Source organism: Durio zibethinus, chromosome 23 (assembly GCF_047325235.1).
Source record: "Durio zibethinus cultivar Kanyao isolate XHJ-2024 chromosome 23, ASM4732523v1, whole genome shotgun sequence".
NCBI lineage: Eukaryota > Viridiplantae > Streptophyta > Magnoliopsida > Malvales > Malvaceae > Durio > Durio zibethinus.
Genome location: NC_143184.1, coordinates 4,226,342 through 4,240,629, shown reverse-complemented (window position 1 = coordinate 4,240,629; position 14,288 = coordinate 4,226,342). Strand labels below are relative to the sequence as shown.

At 35.8% G+C, this 14,288-nt stretch overlaps 3 protein-coding genes, 1 long non-coding RNA gene and 1 pseudogene across 12 annotated transcripts; 2 read left to right on the top strand and 3 right to left on the bottom strand.

The window, feature by feature from the left end:
- Positions 1–69: 69 nt before the first annotated feature.
- On the bottom strand, positions 70–2,906 carry LOC149512119 (uncharacterized). Of its 4 annotated transcripts, XR_016332861.1 has the most exons (7): positions 2,707–2,845; positions 2,510–2,605; positions 2,226–2,406; positions 1,873–1,983; positions 1,181–1,271; positions 771–839; positions 70–620 (listed from the first exon to the last, which is right to left on the bottom strand). It is a non-coding gene; the product is annotated as an uncharacterized LOC149512119 (long non-coding RNA). The 4 variants fall into 4 exon arrangements; XR_016332859.1 differs by lacking the exon at positions 2,510–2,605 and having other exon boundaries at positions 2,226–2,280; positions 2,707–2,906; XR_016332862.1 differs by lacking the exon at positions 1,181–1,271.
- Positions 2,907–3,208: 302 nt separating this feature from the next.
- Positions 3,209–5,465, bottom strand: LOC111314131 (uncharacterized protein OsI_027940-like). Its single transcript, XM_022915185.2, has 6 exons — positions 5,357–5,465; positions 4,708–4,894; positions 4,032–4,188; positions 3,891–3,928; positions 3,735–3,801; positions 3,209–3,619 (listed from the first exon to the last, which is right to left on the bottom strand). Exons 1-6 carry the CDS (start codon positions 5,359–5,361, stop codon positions 3,504–3,506), a joined length of 570 nt encoding a protein of 189 aa, XP_022770920.2. The 5' UTR covers positions 5,362–5,465; the 3' UTR covers positions 3,209–3,503.
- Positions 5,466–5,873: 408 nt separating this feature from the next.
- On the top strand, positions 5,874–7,089 carry LOC111314132 (uncharacterized). The gene is made up of 3 exons (XM_022915186.2): positions 5,874–6,273; positions 6,553–6,674; positions 6,761–7,089. Exons 1-3 carry the CDS (start codon positions 5,931–5,933, stop codon positions 6,875–6,877), a joined length of 582 nt encoding a protein of 193 aa, XP_022770921.1. The 5' UTR covers positions 5,874–5,930; the 3' UTR covers positions 6,878–7,089.
- A 256-nt stretch (positions 7,090–7,345) lies between these two features.
- On the bottom strand, positions 7,346–10,325 carry LOC111314129 (E3 ubiquitin-protein ligase NLA-like). Of its 5 annotated transcripts, none has more exons than XR_002693095.2 (7): positions 9,829–10,325; positions 9,018–9,262; positions 8,661–8,915; positions 8,204–8,341; positions 7,963–7,995; positions 7,833–7,891; positions 7,534–7,615 (listed from the first exon to the last, which is right to left on the bottom strand). XR_002693095.2 is itself a non-coding variant. In XM_022915184.2 (6 exons), exons 1-6 carry the CDS (start codon positions 10,001–10,003, stop codon positions 7,510–7,512), a joined length of 978 nt encoding a protein of 325 aa, XP_022770919.1. In that variant the 5' UTR covers positions 10,004–10,325; the 3' UTR covers positions 7,346–7,509. The 5 variants fall into 5 exon arrangements, 3 of the variants coding, with proteins under 3 accessions (XP_022770919.1, XP_089609352.1, XP_089609353.1); XR_002693097.2 differs by lacking the exon at positions 7,963–7,995 and adding an exon at positions 8,075–8,111 and having other exon boundaries at positions 7,538–7,615; XM_022915184.2 differs by lacking the exon at positions 7,963–7,995 and having other exon boundaries at positions 7,346–7,615.
- Positions 10,326–12,054: 1,729 nt separating this feature from the next.
- Positions 12,055–14,137, top strand: LOC149512118 (uncharacterized; annotated as a pseudogene). The gene is made up of 4 exons (XR_016332446.1): positions 12,055–12,428; positions 12,521–12,618; positions 13,048–13,166; positions 13,860–14,137. The product of XR_016332446.1 is annotated as an uncharacterized LOC149512118 (transcript).
- The last annotated feature ends 151 nt before the right edge of the window (positions 14,138–14,288 follow it).

Here is a 14,288-nt window from a genome sequence, read left to right as displayed (position 1 = left end):
GGAAATGTTAGTTGCAGAGCTCCAAACTTATGATAGACCGCATGTTTGGGAGAGATAGGTTCCAAAGTATTGAACTCCAAAAGGAATTGAAACAATTGTTTTAAACAGTACAAAATTTACATTTCCTTACATAATTGTACGGTTAATTAACAACACTTTCTACGGACCTGGGAAAATTTTTTAGGGAAAAGAAAAGTTACAATAAAGCTATTAGATGACAAAGCAATGCATGGCTGACCAGTAGATATTTAGAAGGGATGATGCCTACTCTTTTTGCGAGGTCGTGGTGACTTAACGACCAATACACTTTGAGATCCAGGATCGATTTATCTCTGGTGAACCATCAGCCATCCAACAACACAAACGACCATCCTCACCGCCAGTCCATCCAAAAATGCCTAGACTTTGAGCAGGCCGACTCTGCATGCTTGACATAGGCAATATACTCCTAACACACCGATTTGCGCCCCCCCCCCCCCCCCCCCCCCAAAGAACTGCTTCAGCCGGTCCTATCGCTGCTGCTCCTTTATACTTTACCGGGATAGAGACCCAGCATTAGTCCCACCAATCACCCATAAATTTTGTCCTCCTGAACAGTGACAATCACCAAAATAATCAACCTGCAAATACAGGAAGGCAAACTTTCCAATGGGACTTCTTTGATAAAAGATTAATTGTTGAAAATGAGCAAAAGATCCAATTTTTAACTTCTAAAATGACTTGTAACTACAGAAAGCAGAAAAACAAGTTCAACTATTTTTTGTACTTACATGATCCAATAACCGTCTGATGCTAATGAACAAGCTTCCTCAATGTTTGCTTCTTTTCTTCCGTCCTTCCTGTTCCATACACGACAAGGGTAGTAAAATAACGATTCATTAAGCACAACTTCTGGATAAAATTTGTTTAGTTAAGATATTTTGGAGCAGGGTTGTCAAAATTTTAACTACTAAACTGACGGTTTAGTTGGAATGTAAGACGGACAATCTGCTTGTATTCTTTGGAATGGGATGTCATTTTTAGGGTAGTTCTGTATTTTCTATTCCAAGTATTCTAATGAAGTAAAATTAGGTCTTAATTCACCCGTTCTAAACAAATGGACATAGCAGATACCATCTCCCAATATTTTCAAAACTCAGAAAACAAGTCTTCATGATTAATGGATCAAGGATAATCATACCTTAAGGTGTCAATGTTTGTCAAACACCAGAGCTTCTTGGAAGAGTTCCCAAAAAGACCAACTTTCCCAATTGAAGTTCCCACATTAATAACTTGAAATAGTGATAAAAGGATAAATCAGATTCTGATATGAAACTCATCAAACCAGTGGCAGGAATTTGTCAAAAAGAAACTATCAATTCTCTAAACAGCAAGTCAAGCAAAAAAGTATTAAATTCTAAGGTTACGAGCATCGCAATGAGACTTTTATTGGTAAAAGAACTTCACTTTTATGTGTAGAGCGTATGGACTGAAAGGAGATTCGTTTGAAAACGAACAGGCAGGAACTAGGAAATCATTTATAAGAAGTATTCATAGAAGGCTATACTACAATTAATTCATAGGATGAGTTAACAGATTGCTTGACAGACCAATCAGCTGTATGTAATAATATTCCACCCTTTCTTTGCTGAAATTACAGGACTTTGCAATTATACACTACTCTTCAACAACTCCAACAAGCAAAAAAGTTTCATTTATTTATGGATAACAATACACTAACAGATTACCATCTAACTTAATTAAATTTTTTCGTGGTTGGATCAGGGACCTAAGAAGAAACCTGTCCTCACAGTTCTAAAAGATGAGGGAGGGATATCCACTGGTGACCAGTCACTAAACAAAATAAAATAAAAACCATATGCCTGCACTTACAGATTCAAGATGATCATCATCATTAATATCTCCATTGGTATCAAATATGCATATCAATCCATCAGCAGAAGCAGAATCTAGTTTGTTTTGAAGGCCAGGGATGAAATGAACCTATCAACAATAAGGACAAACACCAAGAGTGACAATAAGCTACATGATTCCACCAATAAAATCCCAACCTTAACTAGTTTATTGCTGAAGCATGAAGTTTTTTGATCTACATTAAGCTTCAGTAAGCCAAGCATGCTTATGGGATATTAAGCAAGCAATAGAATTAGCCACAAAATTTGGGACGTAAGTAAACTCGTTGACCTCAAATTAGACAGACAGATTGTAAAGGGGCCAAGACTAACCTAAGTAACATCCTCCACATGGGATTCCTCCAAGCATGCAACTTGCTTCTTGTTCCTACAATCCCAGAAAAATGTGTTTTTGAAACAGCCAACAAGCAAGAAAATTGAGACACTGTCAGAAGTAGTTGTGCCCAACAACTTATCCCGCAAAGGAAAAGCATATTGACTACAGTTAGAACATCTGTTTTAATTCAAAACTAGACCAAAATTAGATGCTAATCTAAACTGGGAAACCTTTATAACTATCAAATGTGATAAAAGCCACGATAGAAAGATTAATAAACCTGGGATTGACATCCTGCAGACAAAAGATTATCACCTAACCCTCCAAACTAGAAGCTAAAGACCTCTTGAGAAGAACCAGCAGTTATACACGAAACCTACGACATAAATCATCAAACAAATTGATACAAAAAGAAAAGGAGGGTCCATTCCATAATTGGTATAGGGAAAAAAAAATACAGGCTGATCTATTAAATACCTGGTGAAAAGTTCTGGTATCCCACGCTCTGATGGTTCCATCATAGGAGCAAGAGTGTAAAACATGAGCAGCAGTACCAGAGAAAGAGAGATGATTGATAGTAGAGGAGTGTCACTTTGCATTCTCCAAAATATTGACCGGTCATTGGTGAGTAAAGTTTCACGGTGACGGGTCAATACTTTGGAGGGGCGCATAGGCATAACGAATTCAGGGTTTTAGACGGTCGACTATAAAAGGTCAGGTTGGCCGTAACTGGCTTCTAGCAACCAATCATTGTCACGTCGTTGAGCATCAAATTCGGCTGTAGTTCTACTGACAACAATATTTGATCAAGAAAAATCAAAATTATTAATCTTGGTATCATCATATCCAAGTTAAAACCCGAAATTGACTCTCAAAATTAGTCTAACAGCTAGATTTGGAAGTGAACCTCGTTCAACGATCCAACTTTGATTATATTCATCATACTAGAAATTGGTGAATGGTGATCCTCTCTTCCCAGTTGGTACATAAAGAGAATAATTAGATTGAAGTAGATGTCATTATAACATTTTAAGACCCAATCAAGGATGAAATCCAGAAAACCCCATTTTTGAAGGTACAACAACTACAACAGCTTAATTCAAGTCAAAGAGATAATTGCCTGCCCATTGGACATAAACATATATCTTGCCGGATTACGCAAAGTTTAATCTCACACAGAAAAACCAGCACACTTTGATCCCATCAAAGAGACCAAAAAAGTATGACGCACAACTATAGGTTGACAGAATTTGATATCTTCAGCTAACAAGATATCATGTGCTTGTAGCAGCTTCTTTTTTCTCTGAAGTTCCACCACCTAGCTCCTCTGGCTTTGCATCTCCTTCAGCCTTGTTAGTGTCTTCCTCTGCTGGCTTGGTCACTTCTTCCTCTGCAATGGATGAATATCAGATTAGCCAACAACCAATGAACCAGTAAAGAGAAAAGGTAATCACAGGCAAAAAAAAAATAAAAATTACTCATATAAAGTCTCGCAGCATTCTTACCTTCTTCATCACTGTCTTCAAAGTCACCCATGTCACCACTGCCCATGCCTCCCATGTCACCAAATTTCTACACACCACAATTATTAGGTCAGAAAGGAATGTTCATAAGTTAATGCTGCAAATAGAAATTGTAGATAAAATCTTATATATCCATACCGAGAAGTCCATTCCTCCCAAGTCAATATCACCAGGACCTAATCAAAATAAGTAGCAATTAATAAATTCTCAGCTTAAAATGAATCAGCCTTTACATCAATGCAATCTGAACAGAGAAACATCAATAATCACAATACTTACCACCATTGTCTTCATCTTCATCCACCCATTTGTCCCAGTCCACTTTGATATAATGAGGGATCTTACCACCCCCACGCAATAATTTTTTCCACCACACTTTCTCAGCCTTCTCCAAGATACAGAATATGCTCCTCACTCCTATGTTAATTTTGCTTTCCTTTTTTCCAAAAAAAACAGTAAGAAAATTTTTCAGAAGACAAATTGCTTAGAAATCAATATCAGAATTAACAAGGGTTAGGAAGGCAGCATGTTTATCGTAACACATGCATACATCAAGGGCATTTTGTGGTAGCAAATACCGCATACAAATAGGCAACATTATGAAAAGGCCCAGGAAGAATAAAGAGTTAGAAACGACAAGCATATGTGTTAAAAATCTAAAAGATAGTTGGAACACATATAATCTAAATCTAATTTAATACACCTGAAAACTGAGTTTACAAAATCTAGCAGCTTTCAGAAGTGAGCCCTTAAAATATAACACTGGGGGGCTACGGGCTAGCTAACAAATATTCAAAATTCATTTGAAAGCTACCCAATCAGCAGCATTATACTAGCATCCATTGATCATCATCATCATCATCCATCATCATCGACACCCTAGACTCTCAAATATCCATAAAAAATGAGACAAATGTATTGTTGATTCTCAATAATTACTAGAGCAGTATCCTACCTCCACAATGACCTTATCATGAAGATCCAACTTCACCTCATATAGGTTGTTATCTGCTCCAGCAGTAGCAGAGAAAGTAAAGACTCCCTCTGGTTCAAGATTGACCTTTGCATTCTTCGAATCAGGTAATAGCACCGTAAGGTAAACCTTGTCGGCTCTTTCAGCCCACTTAATCTCGGGATGACGACTGAAAAAAAAAAAAAAAAAAAGAAGATTTCAAGCATAACTAATAAATCACAATTGAAAAGCAAAAAATACCCAAAACCAAACAATTACCAACCAAACAATCCCAGATAGACAACCTAATCAAAACCCCCCACTAAAGCCTTTTTTCCAATAGCAAAAATGTTCAACCATCTAGAAAGTTCCATTTTCTCCCCCTTGTTAAGTTGCCAAATAAAATTTTAAGACAAAGAAGAGCAAAAACAAACAAAACAATCAATCTACAATCATCATGACACAGAGACACTCAAAGAACAAGTCATAAAACATACGTTGAAACAGACAAAGAACAATGAAAACAATGGCAAAAGCGTAATATCAATCAAATCGGGTTTTTTTGCGATAGGGTAGGGCAAAGATTCGAAATACGAAATGAAAATAAAATCTAAGAAAAAGAAGAGAAAAAAAAAAAGATTGTGAAGCTTACCTCATGGTTAGTAGAGTGTAGAGAAGGAAAGAAGTTGCAGAATGTAAAACCCTAGACAAAACACAACAGGCAACAACCGATATTAATATACTAAAATCTGCAGCTGGACAGCCTTCCTTTTCCTTTGCCCTTTGGCTTTTATTTTCCTTTGGCTTTTATATTGTGGGTAAAGAATGGCCTTCTAGGACTTTCCATTTTAATTTTTTAATGCTATCGTGTGGAAAGCTCTATTGTCTTCATCGCATCAGCATCTATTGCTTCTTTTTCTGATATTTGGATGGAATACGATCGGACGGTTCAAAATCATCACCATCAAAAGTCTGGTTTTGTATTTGGGTTTAAGGTCTATTTTTTATTGTCTGCGATGCTAGAGTCCAAAGTGGCTTGGGCTTTAAAAAGCCCCAGCCCTTTAGGCATGAGCCCAAATTAAGCGAGTCCACAGTTTCTCTCCCCTCATGAAACGACATCGTTCGGAACTACTCACGGGTTGAAAATGAGACAATATTGTCGATCAAAACCACTGCAAAAACCCTAGCCAACAATTTCTAGAAAAAAAAGAAGCAATAAGGATCCGATGGGGAGGTCGAGAAGGAAATACAAGCAATCTCGTGCGAAGGTGAAAGTGGGTCTTCCGAGAAAAAATCCTCACGTCTTCAAGCAATCCTTCACTCTCCCTCCGAAGCTCCGCTCCCTCGTCGAGGTCGACGATGCCCACTCCAAGTGGGACGACAAAGCCAGCGTCATTCAAAACTACAAATCCTTCGGCGTCGTTTCCAACCCTAATTTCCTCGGCGTCCGTTATCGTACTTCTCACATCGTGGAAAGCGATTCCCTCCAAGTCCCTCAGCCTCCGCCCTCCGATCGACCCGCCGATGAATTCGAGCCCATTGATTCCGGCAGCGATCTCGAAGAGGATGGTCAGTTTTGCCCCTCTTCACTTCTCTACTGTTTCTGCCTTTCAACTTTGAGGTCTATTTAGGTTTGAGAGTATTTGGGTGAATAAAAAATGATTCCTTTAGATGAACAAAGTTAACCCATGAATTAAATGCTATTACGAAATTGTAAGTTTCTCTCAGTTGCTTCATAGAAACGCTTTGTGGTATCATTTAGAACTTTCACTCTTTGAAAAACAGAAGTTGCATTACCTTTTTACCTTCTCTATTGACGTTTAACATACCATAATTTTGCCTATATAGACTTAAAAACAGCATTGGGGAAGAAGCGAAGAGATGGAAAAAGCACACATTTACAACCATTGACTACTATGCAACGTCTTCATGTAGGTCGGCTGATTGAGAAATATGGCGATGACTACCAGGTTGGATGGTATTTCATTCTTATATTTGGAGTTTTTGTAGTTATTCTTATGATGTTAGTTTCCCTGATTAATGCTTTATTTTACAGGCAATGTTCATGGATACAAAACTAAACAAGATGCAGCACTCGGTTGCAGCTCTGGAGAAACTATGCAAGAGATATCATATGTTTGGAGATAAAAATCCTTTGATATTACTCAGCTGAGAATGTGACAAGTTTTTGCTTGTCAATCTCTCAGGGCTCTTAAAAAATTATGGCTTTTCTCCATTTTCTATTTGTAGTATGATCAGGATGTTGTATGGATAGGCAGTGATCCCTGTAGCCTTGCTCAACTTTCAATTTCGATTATTGTATTATCTTGGCAAAGAAACAAAATTATTCATTATTCATTTTCATTAGAAGATTTCATTGGTAAATTTTCCTGCTTTTTCTTGCAAGTGCATTTCTGTCTGCGTTATGTATCTTGAGATGAAATTGCTGAACCTGCAAATCCAATAGTAGCGCAAAAAGGAAATAACAGAAAGGAAACAGAAGTGCCAACTGGAAATTGGAAAGATTTGTGAAAGTGATCCCAGCAACGCCCATCTTATCTGCTAAGTAATCCCTTGAAAGTGGTGATCATGCAAAATCCCTAGATAGGGAGGTAATCAACAGATTCATCCATCTCCGAGGTAATAGTCCATTTCAAGAAATTATCTTCATTATTTGGAAATTGTGAGCAGATATACATCATGCCATTAAGTCAAATACATGGTAGCAAATGTTATTGAATAATGATTTGCCCTAGGAATTAGAACACTTGGAATATATTACAGGGGAAAAGAAACAACTGATAATCAGACACCAATAAATGCCCGACACTGGGATTCCCAGTGTTCCTTTGCCTGCCTGATTCTCTCCACTCTTTCTGTCTGAAGTCGCTGCTCCCAGTATTCACGACAGCTGTCCAAAAAAAATGCATGATCCGAGTAAAAACCTGAATATTGGGTGCAAAAGCACTAGCATACTGCAACTGGCAGCACATATTGGTACGTATTCATTTATTTGTCACTCTTCACTCCAAAAAAAAAATTATATTTGAAAAAATGAAACCTAGTTAAAAAATCATTGAACTGATTAAAGAAAGAAAGGGGTCAATAGTATAACAATAGGAATGTACCTTCTCCTTAATAGTATACTAAGCTCATCCAAATGTACAGCACCTTCATAAACTCCTGCCTGAAGTCAGGAAAAAAGTAAATCACAAAAATGAAGAATAATTACTTTTGATGGTAACGATGTTGACTTACTTCTATGGGTTCAGGTTGCTAAACTGCTAATAGCTGCACAGTGCATGCATCCAAAGAATGAACAAAAACAGATGGAAAATTAGTCTTTAGTTTACACAAAGCGTTCGTTCACCTGATGAGATTGAATTACATGCATGCTACTTAGTTCTCTGTTATGAAAAGGAAAGCCGTTTATCCAAAGAATGAATAAGCACAGAAGGAAAATTAGAGCAAAAGTCAATTATGGGGCATAGATACTCACCTCTCGACATAAAGGACACTTTTCTTTTGGCGCTGCTGATTTCAGTCCATCAACAATGGTCACAGACGCAGCTGAACAAGCGCACATGTAGCAGAATATATGTCCACAAGTGAGGGATACTGGATCAAATACCGTATCCTGTAACATTAAGAAAGAAAATGAAATGTCTTAAATCAGTGGAGTCCAATTAGCAGCTAATAAAGCTAAACAGTTTTATAATAAAAATTTTCTGTACTTTTTATTTTCCGCTAGATAAAGTAACAAATTTTGACAATTATTTTCACTTATGAAACTGTAAAATCATATTCTAAAACTTGCTTTGTAATATCTGTGATGTGTTTTACTAGTTACTACACTTTTTTTGTTTGAGAGCAAATTATTTTTGTGATTAATAGATAGATGGTACCCAAAGTACTCCACTATCAGAGCTGACAAGAGCTGAAATCCTGTCACTTACCAAACATATAGAGCAAGTTAAGTCAATATCAAGCTTGACAGAATCAAAGAGTTGACAAGACAGGAATGGTTTGCCATCATTAAATATAAGGTAGCAGCCCTCAAATAATGCAGGGGTCTTCCCTGATTTGACCTTGGTTTCACTCAAATTTATATGGAAAGCCATAAGCTCACATAACCATGGTGATTGAAGAATTTCCATGTGCATACTTTGTGCTTGTGTCCTGAAGGCTTGTCCTTGTTTGGAGTAATGAACCTGCAATCCATTGGAAAGCAAAAAATAAAAAATAAAAAAGCTAAGCAGAATTGGAACATAATCTTTTTCGCCACAGCAAATTCCGCAGAGAGATGAAAATACCTTATCATATTTCTTGAGTATTTTTCGAATTGCGATAGCATTAATCAATGCATAGTTAACCAGGTCCTTCCCTTCTTGAATCAAGGCAACATGGCTTCCTTGCAGAGCGCCTTTGAACCAAATGAAATACTTCCTGAAGCCAGAAGCCAGATGCAGTTCAAGCAATTTCTGTGCACGCTTATTGAAGCAGCCTACTACATCAGACATTTCTTGGAGAAGGGAAGGGAAGAAGGTCCCGTCGCACACTGGAATAAAGATAAATCAGATAGAGCAGAAATTACAAGCTTCTGCAGGTTAAAAAACCTTTCTCCTTTGTATTTTTAAGGAATCCACTTCAAATCACCAATTTAAAGCTCAAAGAAATACTATACCCAGATCAGAAAGGAAAAAAATCAAGAAGGGAATAAAAAAAACATGAGAAGTATGAAAAGATAAAAGATAAGAAGACACAATAGTATCCTCCCTGATTTATTTTTTCTTTATATTTGCTTACGACCATAACTCCAATATAACTGGTTAACGTTGTCAACGCTGCATCTACTCCAAAGTATCAATTTATATTTGCTTAAATCATTGGTAGCTGTTAATACCTACCCGAAATCAAGCAAATATATGTTCAAGAGGCATATTTAAGAAACTAAGGCCGGCCACCATTATCTCCTGGATTTTAAAACCGCAAAAGTACACAAAAAAAAGAAAAGAACCCAGAGAACAAAAAGGAAAGTTTAACCAGAAAAATCATCAGAAGGAAAAAAAATATATATATATATTTTTTTTTTTTCAGAAACATTTATGTCTGATCAACATATACCTGTACAATGCTGAGGACAAGTTTGGATGTGATCAAGAACCCCATTAACGTCTTTCTTGGATTGAAAATCCCTCCTACACTTCTTCAAAATTTTCTTAAGCTTCTTGAAACCAACCCCAGGTAGTTTCTTCTCTTGTCCTTGCATGTACTCTTGATATTTCTTGCAGAACTTCATCGTTACTTATAAATAATTATCCCTAAAACCAAAGACAACACTTAGTTCCCGTTCTTTCTTTCAATCAACTTACATAGGTATCCCGTTCTCTCTTTCAATCAACTTACACAGGTAGAAATAGAATCGAATAACACCAAAAAAAAAAAAAAAAAGACTGCAACGTAATTCAAGAAGACATGGAACTGAGGATCAGTAATTCTAGTTTTAGTTATTATCTGATATTTTGGCTGTTTTTTCTGTCACTCTTTTCCGAAATGGCACGCATTTAATGGACAGATGGGAATGGTGAGTGTGGAAAAAGTCAATTTCTCGGAAATCTCTCGGCCTATGACAATTCATCTACAGCTGCAGATATAGTGCTTGTTTTTGTTTTTTCCTTTTTTTTTTTTGTTACCATTTCAGTGTATATCACAAGAATTCAGACATATAATACTAAACCCTTTCACCAGTTCAGCTCTACCAGTCATCTGAGTTTTAGTTAATTACTACTAGGACTATTATAATAGTCCAAATTAATAATATTGCGTCAACGAATAACTCGGTTAATGCAACTATTGAAAAATTACAAGATATAATTAATTTTTTTAAAACGTACTTCAAGTTTCCGTTTTCGCCTTGTTTTCCAAGGTCCCTAAATTACTGAACACTTTCGTGCTTTAAAAAAGTCAAGTATTGGCTGGATGGTTAGCTAAATTCACAAATAGAAAAAGTTGATTGGTATTAATGAGAAAAAAAAAAAAGACCTCAAAAAGCAGATGCCAAATAAAGTTGATACTGAAACAAAAATCATGTGAAATATGGTACATCAATTTTTATCAGCATCAAGGTCACTGCCAGAGCCGATCACTACTCAACCATTCAATTAATACTAATTGGAGGATGATTTAAGCAATGAAATCAAACTAAAGTGCTCAAAAATTTAGCACAAAACCGCGGTGCATATACAAAATTTGACCCCGGCTCTGTGGGTGGTTGATAAACCATTTAAACTTCAATGTCTACTTTTAACTACGCAAGGCTACATCATGTTCAGCATTATTATTATTATGACATGACAAATTTAGAATACTACTATATTTAATAGTTTTTTTACTTTATGAACGGACCAAAACCAAAAGGCAAACCATATTTTGAGTCAGTGGAAGAGGCACTAGATGTTGTCGACTACTCTACGCGGTTTAAAGCATTTTCCAATTTCCAAAAGTGTTATCATTAGGCAAATATATTTTATTTAAAGACTAGTCTATTTGTAGTTGTAAACCAACTACTAGAAATGTTCAAAGTGACGATAAAAATATAATCCTGGCTTACCAACTTGATTAAGAGTGTTTTTGGGCATCATTACGAATTGCTTTGGTGAAAATAGTAATAATCATGATTTGATAATTTAATTCAACTCTCTATATATATATATATATACACCTCCAACACATTTAATTGTTTTTCTTTGGCTAATATAACACATGTAAAATGTTGTTTTTGTTTTTGTTACTAACATAGTAACACATATTAGGTAATTCGAGCGTATGATTAACCATTATGTCTCTGCTTGTGGAGAAGCCCATGCCCATCAACTGCGGCTGATTTTCCTTTCAGTCGGGCTACAAAAGGGTCCATTAAAGTGAGTTGGAAGAAGGCCTTTTTAGGGTGAGCCCAAGAACCACTGGGCCAATGATGTTTTCTAAGACCGCATATATATATATATATGATAATTTGATATCATATAAAATATAAAATATTTATATATTTATATTATATTTTACAAAAAATTTATATATTATAATTTGTGTTAAGAAGAAAATATAATTTTATTTTTATTTTTGTTAAATCTAATTGTGATTTTTATTAAAATTTTAAATTATATTATTTTTATATTTTTATTTATATATTTTTTATCATATTATTGTATCCCGTTTGAAATTACTAAGTTGCCTCGGATCCCACGTGGGCATTATGGCATTTACACTTCACGAACAAATCATCACCACAATCCCAACACGATGGCGGCGGAAAATTGAACGATTTGTTTAGTTGAGAAGGCAAATGCCAAATGATTTTGTCATTAATTGCTTACGGATAAGCACCAAAACCCAATCTAGTTGGATCTTCCTTATTCTAAGCCTAACTTTGACATGTTATTTCTTGGTCTCTCTGAATAAATTACTTTCTCCACCTACTTTATCAAAACCCAAGAAAAAAAGGTGACCCTTGATTCCGATACAGGACTAAAGAGCTGCAATGGCGACGTCGGAAAAGCAAGTCATGGTGGGTGGCATCGACGATAGCGAGCACAGTATGTACGGGCTGGAATGGACGCTTGATCACTTCTTTGCTCCTTTCGCATCCAATCCTCCTTTCAAGCTCTTTATCGTTCATGCTAATCCTTATGCTTCTTCTGCTGTTGGTCTCGCTGGACAGATATTTGACTTGTGAGCGCTCTCTGATATTGATTTACCAAGTTCTTTGGAGTTTACTCTTTTAAAGGTATGCTGTAATTTTCATATTGACTTATAATTATAGGAGCTGCTGATGTCTTACCGTATGTGGAAGCGGATTTGAAGAAGATAGCTGCCAAGGTTGTAGAGAACGCCTAGGAACTGTGCCTTAGTAAATCGGTATTTATGATTATATTTGCGCTATTTGTTAATTTTCTGATTTTCCTTTGTGTATGATTAAGATCAGAATGGTTATTTCCATGTAGAAAATTGGAACTACAGAATAGTAGCAGTTGTTAGAAAATTTTAGATATTTTGAGATTAGACATATAAATTTGAGGTCAATAAAGTTATATTTGGACGATGATATTTGATATTTCTCTGACATGGTTGAAAATTCCTGTTACGTTTTCATTTCATTGATATAACTCTATGACTCTTATATCAAGCAAATGAGAAACCATGTTATTTCTCTTAGTAATTTATTGGACGGTCAAGTTCCAGACTTCAGAGTTCAAACTTTCTTTTTAGCCTAATACAAAAGGGGTATTAGCTCTCTACTACACATTTCTCCTAGCAGCCAATCTAACTGTTTTAGGTTTTATGCAGGTAAATGATGCCATAGTTGAAATGGTGGAAGGTGATGCCAGGAATGTTCTTTGGGAGGTTGTAGAAAAACACCATGCCTCAATACTTGTCGGCAGCCATAGATATGGAGCTATAAACAGGTAAACATATATCTAATCTCTAATATTGAGATAAAGATTGGGAACTTTATGATGAGCCATTTAATATTTTCTTTCTCTTTAGCTAAAATTTATTAAGTTTCAAAATCACTAAATGAATCTTACTTCCTGAAAATTGATGATTAGTTTGGTTTTGTGGGGAGGAATTCTCAAATGAGCTAATGCATCTATTTTTAAGATCTTTTTGTTTTCTTGTTATATTTTTGGTTTATTTGGCGGGCTAGGCAATAGGAGGTTATTGTTTTCCCTCTTCCTTTTACCGAGTTTGAAACTAGGAGTTTTGAGTTTTCTCCCCACTCCTTGCATCAAGCAAGGAGGCATGTGCCCTTATGCCACAAGGTCAGTGGCAAATTTGAAACTTTCGTTTTATTCTTAGGCCTAGTTCATTGACCTGATTTACAATCATGATATATCAGTGTTGACACTTGAGAGTAGCTCTGCTATATTATCTTGCAGATTATAAACCAGCTTTTTTCATTCTCGCTTTGTAGTTCCTTTCATTGAACTTTCACTCATTTGTTGTGAAGAGTTCTTCCCAATAATTTCAACTTGATTTTCTTTGCCACACGCATGAAAAAGCACTCAAAAAAACAGAAAGACATCTCTAAATATTCTTTCACAATTTAAATTTATTGCAGTACAGCTTTTAACAAGTTATCATATATTCTATTTCAGGGCTGTTCTTGGTAGTGTGAGTGATTATTGTGCTCATCATGCTCAATGCTCTGTGATGATCATGAAGAGGCCCAAGATCAAACATTAATCCTATTATGGGCCTCAAAATAAAGAATCGAACAACAGTGGGTGTACCTTTTTTTAGTTACCCACTAACCATGATGTTGCACACTGCACTGCCAATAATGCTTGATGTTGTATATTGGTGTAAATAAGCACATTTTATATATTCTTATGCATTTGATGTCTAATATTTTAATTATTCTTTTTCAAGTGAATATTTTCTGCTTAATCCGTCATGCGATTGCTTAAATAATTTTCTCATCAATGCTTTATCAGTGATAAGCCTGCTTGAAGTAAAAGAAAGGCACTAAAAACTTGTGAAATGAAGGTTCATTTTAGTTATTTCTTTTTATGATCATAGTTTTG

Bases quoted from the DNA above. Each gene is read 5' to 3' on its own strand.
- LOC111314131 (XM_022915185.2), bottom strand. The intron at 4,189-4,707 runs GTAGGATACTGC...TTTGGAAAAAAG, and splicing joins ATGATAAGGTCATTGTGGAG to GAAAGCAAAATTAACATAGG. The intron at 3,802-3,890 runs GTATGGATATAT...TGTGGTGTGTAG, and splicing joins TGGGAGGAATGGACTTCTCG to AAATTTGGTGACATGGGAGG.
- LOC111314132 (XM_022915186.2), top strand. From the start codon at position 5,931: ATGGGGAGGTCGAGAAGGAAATACAAGCAATCTCGTGCGAAGGTGAAA. The intron at 6,274-6,552 runs GTCAGTTTTGCC...TTGCCTATATAG, and splicing joins CAGCGATCTCGAAGAGGATG to ACTTAAAAACAGCATTGGGG. The intron at 6,675-6,760 runs GTTGGATGGTAT...TTTATTTTACAG, and splicing joins AATATGGCGATGACTACCAG to GCAATGTTCATGGATACAAA.
- LOC111314129 (XM_022915184.2), bottom strand. From the start codon at position 10,003: ATGAAGTTCTGCAAGAAATATCAAGAGTACATGCAAGGACAAGAGAAG. The intron at 9,263-9,828 runs GTATATGTTGAT...TCTTTATTCCAG, and splicing joins TTGTCCTCAGCATTGTACAG to TGTGCGACGGGACCTTCTTC. The intron at 8,916-9,017 runs GTATTTTCATCT...AATGGATTGCAG, and splicing joins TACTCAAGAAATATGATAAG to GTTCATTACTCCAAACAAGG.